This window comes from Pseudoliparis swirei, chromosome 18 (assembly GCF_029220125.1).
Source record: "Pseudoliparis swirei isolate HS2019 ecotype Mariana Trench chromosome 18, NWPU_hadal_v1, whole genome shotgun sequence".
Classification (NCBI taxonomy): domain Eukaryota; kingdom Metazoa; phylum Chordata; class Actinopteri; order Perciformes; family Liparidae; genus Pseudoliparis; species Pseudoliparis swirei.
This window is the reverse complement of record NC_079405.1, coordinates 29085740-29102008: the sequence shown is the minus strand read 5'-3', so window position 1 is coordinate 29102008 and position 16269 is coordinate 29085740. Positions and strand designations below refer to the sequence as shown.

Genomic DNA, 16269 nt, shown 5'->3' with positions numbered 1-16269 from the left:
ACAGAGGGTCAGTGACACCAGGTGAACAGAGGGTCAGAGGCACCAGGTGAACAGAGGGTCAGAGACACCAGGTGAACAGAGGGTCAGAGACATCAGGTGAACAGAGGGTCAGAGGCACCAGGTGAACAGAGGGTCAGAGGCACCAGGTGAACAGAGGGTTAGAGACACCAGGTGAACAGAGGGTCAGAGAACAGAGGGTCAGAGACACCAGGTGAACAGAGGGTCAGAGGCACCAGGTGAACAGAGGGTCAGTGACACCAGGTGAACAGAGGGTCAGAGGCACCAGGTGAACAGAGGGTCAGAGACACCAGGTGAACAGAGGGTCAGAGGCACCAGGTGAACAGAGGGTCAGAGGCACCAGGTGAACAGAGGGTCAGAGACACCAGGTGAACAGAGGGTCAGTGACACCAGGTGAACAGAGGGTCAGAGGCACCAGGTGAACAGAGGGTCAGAGGCACCAGGTGAACAGAGGGTCAGAGGCACCAGGTGAACAGAGGGTCAGAGACACCAGGTGAACAGAGGGTCAGAGACACCAGGTGAACAGAGGGTCAGAGACACCAGGTGAACAGAGGGTCAGAGGCACCAGGTGAACAGAGGGTCAGAGGCACCAGGTGAACAGAGGGTCAGAGGCACCAGGTGAACAGAGGGTCAGAGGCACCAGGTGAACAGAGGGTTAGAGACACCAGGTGAACAGAGGGTCAGAGAACAGAGGGTCAGAGACACCAGGTGAACAGAGGGTCAGAGACACCAGGTGAACAGAGGGTCAGTGACACCAGGTGAACAGAGGGTCAGAGGCACCAGGTGAACAGAGGGTCAGAGGCACCAGGTGAACAGAGGGTCAGAGACACCAGGTGAACAGAGGGTCAGAGGCACCAGGTGAACAGAGGGTCAGTGACACCAGGTGAACAGAGGGTCAGAGGCACCAGGTGAACAGAGGGTCAGAGACACCAGGTGAACAGAGGGTCAGAGACACCAGGTGAACAGAGGGTCAGAGGCACCAGGTGAACAGAGGGTCAGAGGCACCAGGTGAACAGAGGGTCAGAGGCACCAGGTGAACAGAGGGTCAGAGACACCAGGTGAACAGAGGGTCAGAGACACCAGGTGAACAGAGGGTCAGAGGCACCAGGTGAACAGAGGGTCAGAGACACCAGGTGAACAGAGGGTCAGAGGCACCAGGTGAACAGAGGGTCAGAGACACCAGGTGAACAGAGGGTCAGAGGCACCAGGTGAACAGAGGGTCAGAGACACCAGGTGAACAGAGGGTCAGAGACATCAGGTGAACAGAGGGTCAGTGAACAGAGGGTCAGTGGCACCAGGTGAACAGAGGGTCAGAGACACCAGGTGAACAGAGGGTCAGAGACACCAGGTGAACAGAGGGTCAGAGGCACCAGGTGAACAGAGGGTCAGAGGCACCAGGTGAACAGAGGGTCAGAGACACCAGGTGAACAGAGGGTCAGTGACACCAGGTGAACAGAGGGTCAGAGACACCAGGTGAACAGAGGGTCAGAGACACCAGGTGAACAGAGGGTCAGAGACACCAGGTGAACAGAGGGTCAGAGACACCAGGTGAACAGAGGGTCAGTGACACCAGGTGAACAGAGGGTCAGTGAACAGAGGGTCAGTGACACCAGGTGAACAGAGGGTCAGAGAACAGAGGGTCAGGTGTCGTGTTTATAGTTACCGCTGAGATGAGGATTATTCCTTGGAAGATCTGCTCAGCCAGTTTCTGGCCTTTATAATCCTGTAAGACATGAGACGGGGAGGCGATGAAGACATCATCATCATCAACAACAACAACAACAACAGCAGCGCAGATGGTGGTTCTTTGGGTGGTGGGTCCACCTGGGCAACATAACCAGCTGGTCCTCCCCCAGAGACAGGTGAGACAGGTGAGACAGGTGAGACAACAAATTAACTTAAAGTTACAACCACTAAACAAGAGCCACGTTACACCTCAAAGATGAGCCACACCGGACGGTTAGTTCATAAAACCTAACTTAGATGATCCGTACCGGACGGTTAGTTCATAAAACCTAACTTAGATGATCCGTACCGGACGGTTAGTTCATAAAACCTAACTTAGATGACATACCGGAGAAGCCGTTATCAACGTGTGTTTAGCTTTAAGCTAAGTTAGCTGCCGTTAGCTGGTAGAAGGGTATGCTAGCTGCCGTTAGCTCGTGTCAGTGAGCTCTGCAGGGCGCCTCGAGCAGCTCGACTATCTTACCATGTGCGAGGGAATGGACTTGAATATCGACAACATCGTTTCTCTCGGGAGGGAACGAGCTAAACGGAGAGAATATGGTAGAAACGCTCGTCGGTCGACTTCCGGTTTGAAACAGAAACGTCGCGTTGTGAAGGACCCCCGATGAGGTCTCGCGATATCAGGGTCACACTGTTTGGGCATATTTAGGTTCATGTAAGTGGAAATCTCTGCTCGTCAAGACGCTTCGTGTCTTTTTATCCATCCTAGATTAAGCACTTATATTATAGTAATGACTGGAAACAGCGAGCAGACGGAACTTTACAATCAGGCGAACGCGCGGGCAGCTTTTCCTGCCGCGTTCAACTTGCTGGTTTAGAGTTAGATATCTATTAGGAGAATAAAAGTCTAATTAGATATCTATTAGGAGAATACAAGTCTAATTAGATATCTATTAGGAGAATAAAAGTCTTATTAGATATCTATTAGGAGAATAAAAGTCTAATTAGATATCTATTAGGAGAATACAAGTCTAATTAGATATCTATTAGGAGAATAAAAGTCTTATTAGATATCTATTAGGAGAATAAAAGTCTAATTAGATATCTATTAGGAGAATAAAAGTCTAATTAGATATCTATTAGGAGAATAAAAGTCTAATTAGATATCTATTAGGAGAATAAAAGTCTAATTAGATATCTATTAGGAGAATAAAAGTCTAATTAGATATCTATTAGGAGAATACAAGTCTAATTAGATATCTATTAGGAGAATAAAAGTCTTATTAGATATCTATTAGGAGAATAAAAGTCTTATTAGATATCTATTAGGAGAATAAAAGTCTTATTAGATATCTATTAGGAGAATAAAAGTCTTATTAGATATCTATTAGGAGAATACAAGTCTAATTAGATATCTATTAGGAGAATAAAAGTCTTATTAGATATCTATTAGGAGAATAAAAGTCTTATTAGATATCTATTAGGAGAATAAAAGTCTAATTAGATATCTATTAGCAGAATAAAAGTCTAATTAGATATCTATTAGGAGAATACAAGTCTAATTAGATATCTATTAGGAGAATAAAAGTCTTATTAGATATCTATTAGGAGAATAAAAGTCTTATTAGATATCTATTAGGAGAATAAAAGTCTAATTAGATATCTATTAGGAGAATACAAGTCTAATTAGATATCTATTAGGAGAATACAAGTCTAATTAGATATCTATTAGGAGAATAAAAGTCTTATTAGATATCTATTAGGAGAATAAAAGTCTTATTAGATATCTATTAGGAGAATAAAAGTCTTATTAGATATCTATTAGGAGAATACAAGTCTAATTAGATATCTATTAGGAGAATAAAAGTCTTATTAGATATCTATTAGGAGAATAAAAGTCTAATTAGATATCTATTAGCAGAATAAAAGTCTAATTAGATATCTATTAGGAGAATAAAAGTCTTATTAGATATCTATTAGGAGAATAAAAGTCTAATTAGATATCTATTAGGAGAATTAAAGTCTAATTAGATATCTATTAGGAGAATAAAAGTCTTATTAGATATCTATTAGGAGAATAAAAGTATTATCAGATATCTATTAGGAGAATAAAAGTCTAATTAGATATCTATTAGGAGAATAAAAGTATTATTAGATATCTATTAGGAGAATAAAAGTATTATTAGATATCTATTAGGAGAATAAAAGTCTTATTAGATATCTATTAGGAGAATAAAAGTCTTATTAGATATCTATTAGGAGAATAAAAGTATTATCAGATATCTATTAGGAGAATCAAAGTCTTATTAGATATCTATTAGGAGAATAAAAGTCTGATCATATATCTATTAAGGTCTTTAATGTCTTATCAGATATATTTTAGGAGCCGAAATGTCTTAGCATCTATATTTTAAGAGCTTAAATGTCTTATCAGATTAATTGTATGAGTTTAAAGGTCTTATCATATATCTTTTAGGAGCCTAAATGTGTTATCTGATATCTTTCAGGAGCCATCAGATATCTTTTAGAACCTTCAATGACCTATCACTTATTTTTTTAGGAGTCTAGATGTCCTAACAGAAATATTTTAGGAGCTTAAATGTCTCATCCGATATCTTTTAGGAGCTTCCCTAACCTAAACATAATTTAAGGACATTAGTTAAGCCATGAGGCGACATCATCTCTAATGCATCCTGGGTCTCAGATCTTTGACAAGTGCTCCTGTTTTTATCCGTCCTGTGATCAGAGCGCTGAGGAGCGGACGAGGCGTCGCTCTGAGGAAAGGGACAAGAACAGTGCCACGAACAGCGTCTGCCAGAACAGCCACGCCATCGTGACCTTCACCATCGTGACCTTCACCATCGTGACCTTCACCAAAGTGACCTTCACCATCGTGACCTTCACCATCGTGACCTTCACCAAAGTGACCTTCACCATCGTGACCTTCACCAAAGTGACCTTCACCATCGTGACCTTCACCATCGTGACCTTCACCAAAGTGACCTTCACCATCGTGACCTTCACCAAAGTGACCTTCACCATCGTGACCTTCACCAAAGTGACCTTCACCAAAGTGACCTTCACCATCGTGACCTTCACCAAAGTGACCTTCACCAAAGTGACCTTCACCATCGTGACCTTCGCCATCGTGACCTTCACCATCGTGACCTTCACCAAAGTGACCTTCACCATCGTGACCTTCACCATCGTGACCTTCACCAAAGTGACCTTCACCATCGTGACCTTCACCATCGTGACCTTCACCAAAGTGACCTTCACCATCGTGACCTTCACCAAAGTGACCTTCACCATCGTGACCTTCACCATCGTGACCTTCACCAAAGTGACCTTCACCATCGTGACCTTCACCAAAGTGACCTTCACCATCGTGACCTTCACCAAAGTGACCTTCACCAAAGTGACCTTCACCATCGTGACCTTCGCCATCGTGACCTTCACCATCGTGACCTTCACCAAAGTGACCTTCACCATTGTGACCTTCACCATCGTGACCTTCACCAAAGTGACCTTCACCATCGTGACCTTCACCAAAGTGACCTTCACCATCGTGACCTTCACCATCGTGACCTTCACCAAAGTGACCTTCACCAAAGTGACCTTCGCCATCGTGACCTTCACCATCGTGACCTTCACCAAAGTGACCTTCACCAAAGTGACCTTCACCATCGTGACCTTCACCATCGTGACCTTCACCAAAGTGACCTTCACCAGCGTGACCTTCACCATCGTGACCTTCACCATCGTGACCTTCACCAAAGTGACCTTCACCATCGTGACCTTCACCAATGTGACCTTCGCCATCGTGACCTTCACCAAAGTGACCTTCACCATCGTGACCTTCACCAAAGTGACCTTCACCAAAGTGACCTTCACCAAAGTGACCTTCACCATCGTGACCTTCACCATCGTGACCTTCACCAAAGTGACCTTCACCATCGTGACCCTGAACCACCTCAGGAGAGACGGGGGAGCATCAGGATTACACTTCCTTTAAGAGACATGACATCACTCCATCTATGAAGTCTGTTTTATTCCTTGCTAGGAGGAAAGTTCTGTTCCAGCTTCTCAGGAACTCTCAGGACACGAGATTCAACAGTCACAGCTTTCTTTATATGAAAAAGAGTTTAGCCATAACCTTCTTTATACAACAGGTTTAGCCATAGCCTTCTTTATATGAAACGGGTTTAGCCATAGCCTTCTTTATACAACAGGTTTAGCCATAGCCTTCTTTATATGAAACGGGTTTAGCCATAGCCTTCTTTATACAACAGGTTTAGCCATAGCCTTCTTTATATGAAACGGGTTTAGCCATAGCCTTCTTTATATGACAGGTTTAGCCATAGCCTTCTTTATATGACAGGTTTAGCCATAGCCTTCTTTGTGCCTGCCTCCACCTGTCAGTGGATCACTAACTTCCTGACGGACAGGAAGCAGCAGGTGAGGCTGGGAGAAACAACATCCAGCTCCCGGTCAGTCAGCACTGGTGCACCTCAGGGAGGCGTGCTCTCCCCACTGCTCTTCTCCCTCTACACCAACGACTGCACCTCAGGAGACCCATCTGTTCAACTCCTACAATGTGCAGACGACACATCAGTCATCGGCCTCATCCGTGATGACGAGTCTGCATATAGGCGGGAAGTGGAACAGCTGGTCCTGTGGTGCGGTCGCAACAACCTGGAGCTGAACACGCTTCAGACTGTGGAGATGACAGTGCACTTCAGGAGGAGCCCCCCAGCCCCCCCTCACCATACTCAATAACACTGTGTTGGCTGTGGAATCCTTCAGGTTTCTGGGATCCACAATCTCCCGGAACCTGAAGTGGGAACCTAACGTCAAGAAAATCATCAAGAAGGCCCAGCAGAGGATCTACTTCCTGCGCCAGCTTAGGAAGTCCAACCTGCCTCAGCAGCTGCTGACCATGTTCTACACCGCAGTTATAGAGTCTGTTCTGTGCACTTCAATCACTGTCTGGTTTGGATCGGCCACCAAACTGGACCAGAACCGACTCCAACGGACAGTCAGGTCTGCAGAGAAGATCATCGGTGCCAACCTGCCCACCATCCAAGACCTGTACACCTCCAGAGTCAGGAAACGGGCAGGAAACATCACGGCAGACTCCTCCCACCCCAGACACTAACTATTCAAACTCCTCCCCTCTGGTAGACGCTACAGATCACTGCTCGCCAAAACCTCCAGACACAAAAACAGTTTCTTCCCCCTCGCCGTCTCACTACTAAACTAGAATGGGCACTCGGTAGAGCGCATACCTTCGCATATCACAAGATTGGGCATTGAATTATGAACATTTTGGCATTAGTTGCATGCCAATTGGACAAAAATGTATCGTGCTATGGTAAAAAAAGTTTGACCTTTCCATGACCTTGACCTTTGACCCGATCGATCCCAAAATCTAATCAACTGGTCCCCGGATAATAAACAATCATCCCACCAAATTTCATGCGATTCGGTTCTATACTTTTTGAGATTTGCGAATAACACGCATACAAATAAATAAATACACGGCGACCAAAACATAACCTTCCGGCATTTTCAATGCGAAGGTAACAATAACCCACTGTAGCATATATATTTATCCCTTCTCTTCTCGCACTCTCCACTTCTTCTTGTATATACTTAAGTCATTTTACTTCTTAGACCGTTGCACTGTTTTGCAGTTTGTTCTGTTCTGCACTACTTGTTTTGTTTGTTCTGTGTTGTAATGTACATTTTGTGTAAGCACAGACACTTTACCAAGACAAATTCCTTGTTGTGCAAACTACTTGGCCAATAAAACTGATTCAGATTTATACAACAGGTTTAGCCATAGCCTTCTTTATATGAAACGGGTTTAGCCATAGCCTTCTTTATACAACAGGTTTAGCCATAGCCTTCTTTATACAACACATGGACATGTTAAGCACAATAGGCAAGCAACACTTCAGATATCTGACTCATGCTTTATTAAACCAGTCACGATTTATATAAATACAGATTGCCTTGCTGTTGTATTTTTCCTCTTGTATGGCACACAATAAAATATTTGTTATCGTCATATTTGGTAGATTTTGCAATATTTGCTCGGGGTGTAAGACAAGCCAACAAGGAGCAGGGATAAGTTTGTTTGAGGATTTATTACTTTTATAGTTTATCGTCTATATACAGTATTGTGCATGAACACAGATGACCTCTGGCCATTTAAAAGTCATATACACAGGAGATGAACTGTTGCATGTCTGGGACCGAGTCCTGACCCACGCTTCCTTTAGCTGGTCGAGGATAAAGTCTGGAAACTCTCCGCCGTCTTCCAGGTTCAAAGTGTAACGGGAGGCTCCGACCCTGAACCCTTTCAGACGGGGACCTGAACCACGAGGCGTTCAAGGACCCCCGACATCTCTATGTCAGCGTCCTGAGACGGAGGCGCTCATTTGAAGTCGGTGTTGAAGTCGTAGGCGTCGTCTTCTCCGTCAGCGGAGACGGACTGGAACTGCACACGGCCCTTTGGTCCTGGAGGCGGAGACGTGAACATGAGCTCGACTGTTGCATCATTTATAATACAGATGTTATAACGGACATGTCTTACTCTTGAGGGGCTGTGGTTCCTCTGGTTCCTCTGGTTCCTCTGGTTCCTCCGGTTCATTCGTCTCGTCAGCAGTTTGCAGCGGCTGCAACAAAAAGAGACGTTTCAACTACAAACTTCAAGATGCAGCTGGACTCAAAGAGTCAGGCAGCAGGATCAGAGTTGGATTAGAAGTCTTCATATACAATCGAGTCTTGCGTTTGGTATCCTCATTTCCTGGAGACCAGCAGGCTCACACTACTGAACATCCACCGTTACCTCCGTGTTCTGCTCCGCAGGTTTGACCTCCGACACGACGCTCAGCAGGCCGGCCGTCGGGCCTTTGGAGACGAAGCCGATGCTGCTGGCCTGGATCGGGAACTTAACTCCTAAAAAGAAAACGTGGTTTTCAGCCGAGAGTCTAAAAGCCCCCGAGCTCCTCGAGAGGCAAAGAAGGCCGTTTCCATATTTAGTGACGTTGTGTTTTTTACCTTTCAGAGTTTCCTCGTTGCCCGTTTTCAAGAGGTTCAGATCCCAGCCGCTCTGCATCGCCGAGTCTGCAGGGAGGCCGGGGTTCTCCGGGGCCTTGGCGGGGTTCTCCGGTACCTTGCAGTGGTAGCTCACCGTGGCTCTGAGGAGACGGACTGTTAGATCTCTGCCTCTTCCCTTTGTGCGTTTACACGATGACATCAGAGTGGGATCAGAGTTGGATTAGAAGTCTTCATGATGATCTAGACGTTGCGTTGTGTGTCCTCATTTCCACTCGTACGCTCTGAGCTCGTCTCCTGGTTTCGTGAACACTCACCCGGTCCAGTCGGCAAGGAAGGACGCGGCGGCGTGGGCCATGTTGGGGAGGCCGCCCTTCATCAGGTAGCCACGCTTCTTGGCGAAAAGCGTGACGAACTCCAGAGAGTTTCTGAAGTTTGGGACGTTGTACTGGAGCATGATCTGAAATCAAGAGAACGCATAACCGGAAATTATTAAACATGACGAGACCCAACAAACCCAGCTCCTCGTCTCTTGTGACTCCTCCCACCTGTCGGTGGTCACACTGCTTCAGCAGAGTGCGGACGGCCTCCAGGACGCTGCCCTGGCCCTCCTCCACCTGCAGGCTCCTCAGGGCCATGGAGGCCGGCGGGTTCGCCGGCGACGCCACGACTCCGGGGCTGTCGATCAACTTCACGTTCTTCAGGATGTGAACCTCTTGCATGGACCTGGAGGTGAACGGGGAACATTAGACTGTTGGAGTGAACCACCAAAAAATAGGCTTGAGAAACGTTAGAATGAAAACCATTTGACCACCAACACGGGAACGCATTAGATATGCGATTCAGCTCGTCACTCACTTTGTGATGCCTCTCTTGATGCCGGCGGTGCATGCGAGGACCCCCTTCATACTGTTGATGAGACTACTCTTCCCCACATTAGGAAACCCTGAGGGCTCAAAGACGAGCATTCAGACGACAAACTTCAATTCAAAGAGATCAAAACCACAGAAACACGAGCTAGAAGTCACGACTCGTGTTTTCACGAAGGGAAACGAGCAGCTTACCGGCGACGCCCACTTTGAGCGACACGTCCGCCGGGTTCTGCGCCGCCAAGCCGACGAGGAGCTCAGAGAGGCACGAGCTCCCGAAGCAGGCGGCCCCTCTGGACCGGTCCAGCACCGCGTTGGAGGCCACGATCCGTCGCTTCCTGGCTCGCTGGTGAAGACAAAACCAGAGAAGTTACTTTAGAGAAAGTTCCTTCCACAAAAGAACAAAGTTATTTGAACTTCTGAAAACGTCTCGCATGTATAATGTCCACAAGCACTACCGAGCGGCTCCGATGGGGGCGGAGCCGCTTCATCGAGTGCGTTGCGCGTGTTCCTCTCGGAGGCTATAACCAGTTATAGCAGCACAGGCTGCTCAACCTTCTCAGTCCTCCACACGACACGCGGCGTCACGCCGGGTGATCCTCCTACCACGGTTTTGTCCACGATTTGCGTCGACGCCTTGAACGCCACGACTGGAAACTCCAGCTGCAAGTACCGGATCCACCGCTCCACGTTCTCCTTGGGTACCAGATCTACAACACAGACCATGGGTTAGAGTCCGGAGGAGAGCGCTCACACGTCTACCTGCTCGGCGTGTTCCTGACGCCAGGTGAAGGCGCCTCGTGTCCACTCACCTATTTTGCTTAAAACCAGGATCAGTTTTTTGTGGCCGTCCCTCTGCAGCACCGCCTCCTCCAGCTGGGGACACCGGCAGCCCAGAGGATCACGAGCGTCCAGGACCTCGATCACGACATCAGATGCATCGATCACCTGGAAGAGGAGAGCGGTCAGCCTAACGACGACCAGGTGGGCCGCGCGCTGCCGGGAAACACCGACGGGAGCGCTACCTTGTTCAGCTCGGAGCACAGGTAGTGTTGGGAGTTCTTGTCTGGGCCGGACGGTTTCTCTGGAAGCTTTTCCAGCACATCCTATGGAGACAGACCGCAGGTAACCAGTCAGCCAACAGTCGGGTTAGAGCGCTCTGAACCGACTGTTTAGCCTTCGCCGTTTACCTGTCGAGCCTTCTTGGCTTTGGGCTCTTTATCTTTATTTGAAGTCTCTTTTTTCTTCTTCTGAGCTCGCGCCTCAATCTTAGATAGTCTTTTTTTCTCTTTATCGGCTTCAATCTGAGAAGGAAACAAATGTGTTTAATGTTTATTATAAGAGCTAAACCATCAGAGGACACTTTCTGTCCAGCAGCACGAGGCCCACCTGCAGCCGGCGGAGCTCCGCCTCGCGCAGCACCTCCTCCTTGAAGGGGGCGCAGCTGGGCACCCCGACGTCCTTCTTCACCCGTTTGCTCGCTGGATTCTTCTTCGCGTCCTTTTTTAACTTTCTGTTGTGTTCTCTGACCTATAAAAACAAACATCACCATTGTCAAATGAGCCGCAACGAGCTACAAGCTAGCAGCAACGTTAGCACGAGGATGACGGCGCCAGCTTTAAAAAATAACTGCTCACCTTTTTCTGTATTTTGTATCTTTTAGAACACGATACCCTCTTACTGGCCTTCTTTAACTCTAAAGACAAAAGATAAGTTATAATATATATTCTATAAGTTATTAGCCCAAAAACTGCTTCAAGAATGACGTTCGTGAAATGGGTCACGATCAAAATGGTGTCTTTTCGTGATTAAATGGGTTAAAATGTACGTGTCTGTTCGAGATTAAATCGTTTTAAATGTAAAAAGGCGTCTGTTCGTGATTAATAAATATATTAACGAAACAATGAGGCCAATAAAGCCCGTAAAGTGGTTTAGGAGCTCGCGTGGGCGCGTACTCACTTGGTCTCTTCATCGTGGCGCCGCAGTGTGAGCGCGCTGCTCTCACACGTGGAGGAGTGCACCGCACAAATGATCCGTCACTTCCGCTTCGCTGGGTTGATACGCCCAGCGACGAAGGTTCCGCCCCCTGCCGAGCGGGAGTATAATACGTTCATAAGAGAAGTTCATATGACTGAAATGTGACGTATAATAAACTCATAGGAGAGGTAAACACTGAAGTGAACCTGAACGCATCATCATGTAACTGAAGTGAACCTGAACGCATCAACATGTAACTAAAGTAAATCTGAATGCATCATAATGTAACTGAAGTGAACATGAACGCATCATCAAGTAACTTAAGTGAACCTGAACACATCATCAAGGAACTGAAGTGAATGTGAACGCGTTATTATGCAGGATTAGAACAAGAAGAAGAAGGAGGAGAACTCGAACAATTAAAAAAAAGTAGAAGAAGCAGACGAACAAAAGCAAAAAGAACAAAAATAAGGAAAAATATAAAAGAAAAGAAGCAGAAGAAGAACACAAATAAAAAAAGAAGAATATAAAGTAAACAAATAGTAAAAAGAAGTAGACAAATAGAAAAAGAAGTTGAGGAAGAAGAAGAAGAAGAAGAAGACGTAACTCCGGGTCACGTGACCGGGCCGCGCATCGTTTGGTCCATTGTGGATGGGAGCGAGAGCCGAGCAGCCAGAAGATGACCAAACTGCAGTTCCTGAACGTGTTTCTGACTGAGCGGCTGATGCTCGCTGCGCAGGAGATCTACAAGTCCGTGGAGGACACGATCCTGGAGTACCAGGAGGAGATCGCGATCCGGGAGCGGGAGAACGACCACCTGCGACGCCGGCTGCGGGACGCGGGGATGGAGACATGGCCAGGTTAGCTCCGCCGTGGGGGGTTCAGGGGCCGCGGGGGGTTCAGGGAGCACCGCGGGCACAAACAAAGAGCCGCGACCCGACACGCGGTGTGGCGGGGACCTCACCTCCAGACCAGGTGTGCCCGGGCCGCCCGCGAGCCCGCGGACCGGAGCTGCTGCCGCGGAGGCGCGGCTAGCTAGCTACCTTTGTTCGTTAGCCGAGCAGCTAGCTGAGCTGGCTAGCTCCCGTAGCGGTGGACGAACAATAACACACCGTGGAGGCTATGGATCATAGCTAATGCTACATGTGCTATCATGTCTTATGAGTATGATAAGTAATGCTCAATGTTGTTATTATGGATTATAAGTAATGATACATGTGCTATAATGTATGCTAAGTAATGCTAAAGGTGCTATTGTGGATCATAAGTAATGCTAAATGTGTTATTATTGTATGATAAGTAATGGTAAAGGTGCTATTATGTATTATAAGTAATGCTAAAGGTGCTATTATGTATTATAAGTAATGCTAAAGGTGCTATTATGTATTATAAGTAATGCTAAATGTGCTATTATGTATTATAATTAATGCTAAAGGTGCTATTATGTATTATAAGTAATGCTAAATGCTATTATGTATTATAAGTAATGCTAAAGGTGCTATTATGTTTTATAAGTAATGCTAAATGTGTTATTATTGTATGATAAGTAATGGTAAAGGTGCTATTATGTATTATAAGTAATGCTAAATGTGTTATTATTGTATGATAAGTAATGGTAAAGGTGCTATTATGTATTATAAGTAATGCTAAATGTGTTATTATGTATTATAAGTAATGCTAAAGGTGCTATTATGTTTTATAAGTAATGCTAAATGTGTTATTATGTATTATAAGTAATGCTAAAGGTGTTATGTCTGATAAGTAATGCTAAAGGTGCTATTATTGTATGATAAGTAATGGTAAAGATGATATTATGGATCATAAGTAATGCTAAAGGTGCTATTATGTATTATAAGTAATGCTAAAGATGCTATTATGTTTTATAAGTAATGCTAAAGGTGCTATTATGTTTTATAAGTAATGCTAAAGGTGTTATGTCTGATAAGTAATGCTAACCGTGGTGTTATTACATGTCTCTTGTCTGAGCTCTTCTGGCCTCTTAAATGCTCCACAGATCCTTCCAGAAGCAGCAGCTGGCTCACCTTCCTCTGAAAGTATCAACAACTCTTCTGTCCAGCAATGAGATGTGTATTGTCCTCTGACCTCTCCCTCTCGCTGCGTCGGCAGATCGGCCGTCCCTGCCGCTGCTGGAGGAGGACGGCGAGCCCCCGCGGCGCGAGTGGAGCCCCAGCATGGGGCACGAGGAGCGCCTCCCTCTGCAGAGCAAGGAGAAGAGAGACGTCCGGGCCGGCCAGGGAGAGGAGAACGTGTTCCCTCCCCCGCGTGTCGTGAGTGAGTTCCCTCAGGAGGGGCCGCACACGTCCTCCCTCCCTCAGAGTCACGGCGTGGAGAACAGGGAGCGGGACGCCGCTCCGCGGAGCTCCTCGCGGCACGTGAAGGTCGAGAGCGGAGGAGGCCACCGAGGCTCCGCCTCCTCCAGCGGCGGCGCCCAGCCGCTCGCGCCGGTCAACCCCAACTGCTCCAACGAGAACAACATCGACATTACCGGGGCGGAGAGCGGAGGACAGATGGGCGGCGCCAAGGGAAACGGAGGCGGGGCCAACCGAGGACAGGCCTCGCAAATGCGCAACCAAGGAGCCTCTGCGGGGGAGTCCCCGCATCCAAAGTCCCCCCAGCAGGGCCACATGTCGTCCTTCTGCTGCAAGGTGTGCGGCGAGGCGTTCAGCCACGCCGGCCACCTGCACGTTCACGTACAGGTGCACACTCGGGAGAAACCGTACCGCTGCGGCGTCTGCGGGAAATGCTGCAGCTCCTCCGGCCGGCTGCAGGAGCACCAGCGCAGCCACACGGGGGAGAAGCCCTTCCGCTGCCAGATCTGTGGGAAGGGCTTCACGCAGATGGCCCACCTGAAGGTGCACATGAGGATCCACACGGGGGAGAAGCCCTACAGCTGCCCCGTGTGCGGCAAGTGCTTCAGCCGCTCCGACAAAATCAAAAGGCACCTCCAGACCCACAGCCGCGAGGGAACCTACTTCTCACAGCAATGATGCGTTCAGGATCTCATCCCTCCAACAGCTCAACACTGCCATGAAGACGAGGAGATTTCTGTTCTTCCTCCGGTCCAAGAACTCTGGGCTGTGCGGCTCTGGGAGGACGCCTCCCCCTCACTGCTCCGGGCCAGAGCCCCTCGCTATCATTTGTATTAGCCAGTTTAGGATGTCATTTACTTATTTTTGTACTTGTCACTGAGTTTTACATCTCGAAGACACACTTTGAGTTATTAGCTAGCTTTTATGAATGATGTAGTCCTATAATTAGCATGACGAAGTGTTCCACACACGCCTCAGGCGGAGCGATGCAACGCGGCTTATTGAAACGAGTCGCTTCTCATACAGAAGTTTACGCTTGACGTCTCTCTTGTAGTCGTTGAGGCTCGACGGCCTGACGGCCGACCCCGCGCGTCGCCCTGCGGTAACACTGCCACTCGTCTTTCTCAGTATTTTATGAAGCAATTGAACAATGACAAGACGGAGGCTCCCGAAAAGCCTCCGAGACGCATCGCCTGGAGAGGAGTCTGAGCTGGTCTTTATCTGAACTTCCTGTTCTCCACGTCGCTGCAGAGCCACACGTCCATTTCAACATGTATGAATCCATCTGTTGCTCCGCTACGGTGCTCACGGTGCTCACGTGTCCAATGCCACCGCTCTCCGTCTCGCGTGTTGTTTCCTTTCCATGACGTGCACTATGCCATCTCCACACGGGCCCGACAGTATTAGCTGGATCTATCTGTGGTTCTTCAGGGGTCTGCACACACACACACACACGTTCACCTGTGTTTCACCTGTCTGTCGTGGAGTCGCCGGTGGCAGCAGAGCCCCCAGGCAGCGGCTCCTCTCAGGACTCACGCTGCACTCAAGGGGTCCAGGACGCCTCAGGGTGGAGGGTTCCTCGTGTCCCTGCTGGTGGCAGACATGAAGGTTACAGAACAATGTGCATCTGAGCCGCTGCAGGAACAAGAAGTCAGTGGAACGTGACGGCTGACCAGCAGCGCTACTCCGGGACACAGTGTTGTGTCATTGCGCATTAAATGTTATTTTTTAATAAAGTAGAAATTGAGTATCTGTTGTCTTGTTACTTGTAACGTTGAACCTGCTTGTGAGTCATGATGTCACCTGCTGTGAGTCATGATGAGTCATGATGTCACCTGCTGTGAGTCATGATGTCACCTGCTGTGAGTCATGATGTCACCTGCTGTGAGTCATGGTGTCACCTGCTGTGAGTCATGATGTCACCTGCTGTGAGTCATGATGAGTCATGATGTCACCTGCTGTGAGTCATGATGTCACCTGCTGTGAGTCATGATGAGTCATGATGTCACCTGCTGTGAGTCATGGTGTCACCTGCTGTGAGTCATGATGAGTCATGATGTCACCTGCTGTGAGTCATGATGTCACCTGCTGTGAGTCATGATGTCACCTGCTGTGAGTCATGATGTCATCATACGACCACCCCAAGGGAAACACACCGCAGAATTCTTCTGGGACTGTGCATGACTGGGACACGTGGATATAATATTATTATTATTATGATGATGATGAATTACTCTAAAGCTACTGCGGGCATAACACGAGCCCATTCATGTGACTTCAGCACTTTGAGAAACTTTGTAAAAAGAAAAGCGTAATTTTTGTGT

The 16269-nt window shown here is 47.5% G+C and overlaps 3 protein-coding genes and 1 non-coding gene across 4 annotated transcripts in view; 1 reads left to right on the top strand and 3 right to left on the bottom strand.

The window, feature by feature from the left end:
* The window catches only part of spcs1 (signal peptidase complex subunit 1), a 3747-nt gene extending 1409 nt beyond the window's left edge, over positions 1-2338 (bottom strand). The window contains exons 1-2 of the mRNA XM_056436871.1: positions 2228-2338; positions 1682-1741 (exon numbers count right to left, since the gene is read on the bottom strand). Coding sequence (XP_056292846.1) covers positions 1682-1741; positions 2228-2263 — 96 coding nt within the window. The 5' untranslated portion in view covers positions 2264-2338. The remainder of the gene's footprint in view (positions 1-1681; positions 1742-2227) is intronic.
* A 5324-nt stretch (positions 2339-7662) lies between these two features.
* gnl3 (guanine nucleotide binding protein-like 3 (nucleolar)) lies at positions 7663-11651 on the bottom strand. Its single transcript, XM_056436861.1, has 15 exons — positions 11598-11651; positions 11276-11334; positions 11028-11168; positions 10829-10942; positions 10664-10744; positions 10451-10586; positions 10245-10348; positions 9834-9984; positions 9628-9715; positions 9318-9495; positions 9087-9229; positions 8773-8912; positions 8561-8670; positions 8306-8387; positions 7663-8229 (listed from the first exon to the last, which is right to left on the bottom strand). The coding sequence occupies exons 1-15, from the start codon at positions 11608-11610 to the stop codon at positions 8147-8149; spliced, it is 1623 nt and encodes a 540-aa protein (XP_056292836.1). The 5' UTR covers positions 11611-11651; the 3' UTR covers positions 7663-8146.
* LOC130209121 (small nucleolar RNA SNORA47) lies at positions 10077-10208 on the bottom strand. The gene has a single exon (XR_008834557.1). It is a non-coding gene; the product is annotated as a small nucleolar RNA SNORA47 (small nucleolar RNA).
* Positions 11652-11765: 114 nt separating the features above from the next.
* LOC130208015 (zinc finger and SCAN domain-containing protein 22-like) lies at positions 11766-15697 on the top strand. Its single transcript, XM_056436869.1, has 2 exons — positions 11766-12475; positions 13743-15697. The coding sequence occupies exons 1-2, from the start codon at positions 12295-12297 to the stop codon at positions 14621-14623; spliced, it is 1062 nt and encodes a 353-aa protein (XP_056292844.1). The 5' UTR covers positions 11766-12294; the 3' UTR covers positions 14624-15697.
* The last annotated feature ends 572 nt before the right edge of the window (positions 15698-16269 follow it).

Bases quoted from the DNA above. Each gene is read 5' to 3' on its own strand.
- LOC130208015 (XM_056436869.1), top strand. From the start codon at position 12,295: ATGACCAAACTGCAGTTCCTGAACGTGTTTCTGACTGAGCGGCTGATG. The intron at 12,476-13,742 runs GTTAGCTCCGCC...CTGCGTCGGCAG, and splicing joins GGGGATGGAGACATGGCCAG to ATCGGCCGTCCCTGCCGCTG.
- gnl3 (XM_056436861.1), bottom strand. The intron at 9,496-9,627 runs GTGAGTGACGAG...GTTCACCTCCAG, and splicing joins ATCAAGAGAGGCATCACAAA to GTCCATGCAAGAGGTTCACA. The intron at 8,230-8,305 runs GTAAGACATGTC...CTCCGCCTCCAG, and splicing joins GGAACCACAGCCCCTCAAGA to GACCAAAGGGCCGTGTGCAG.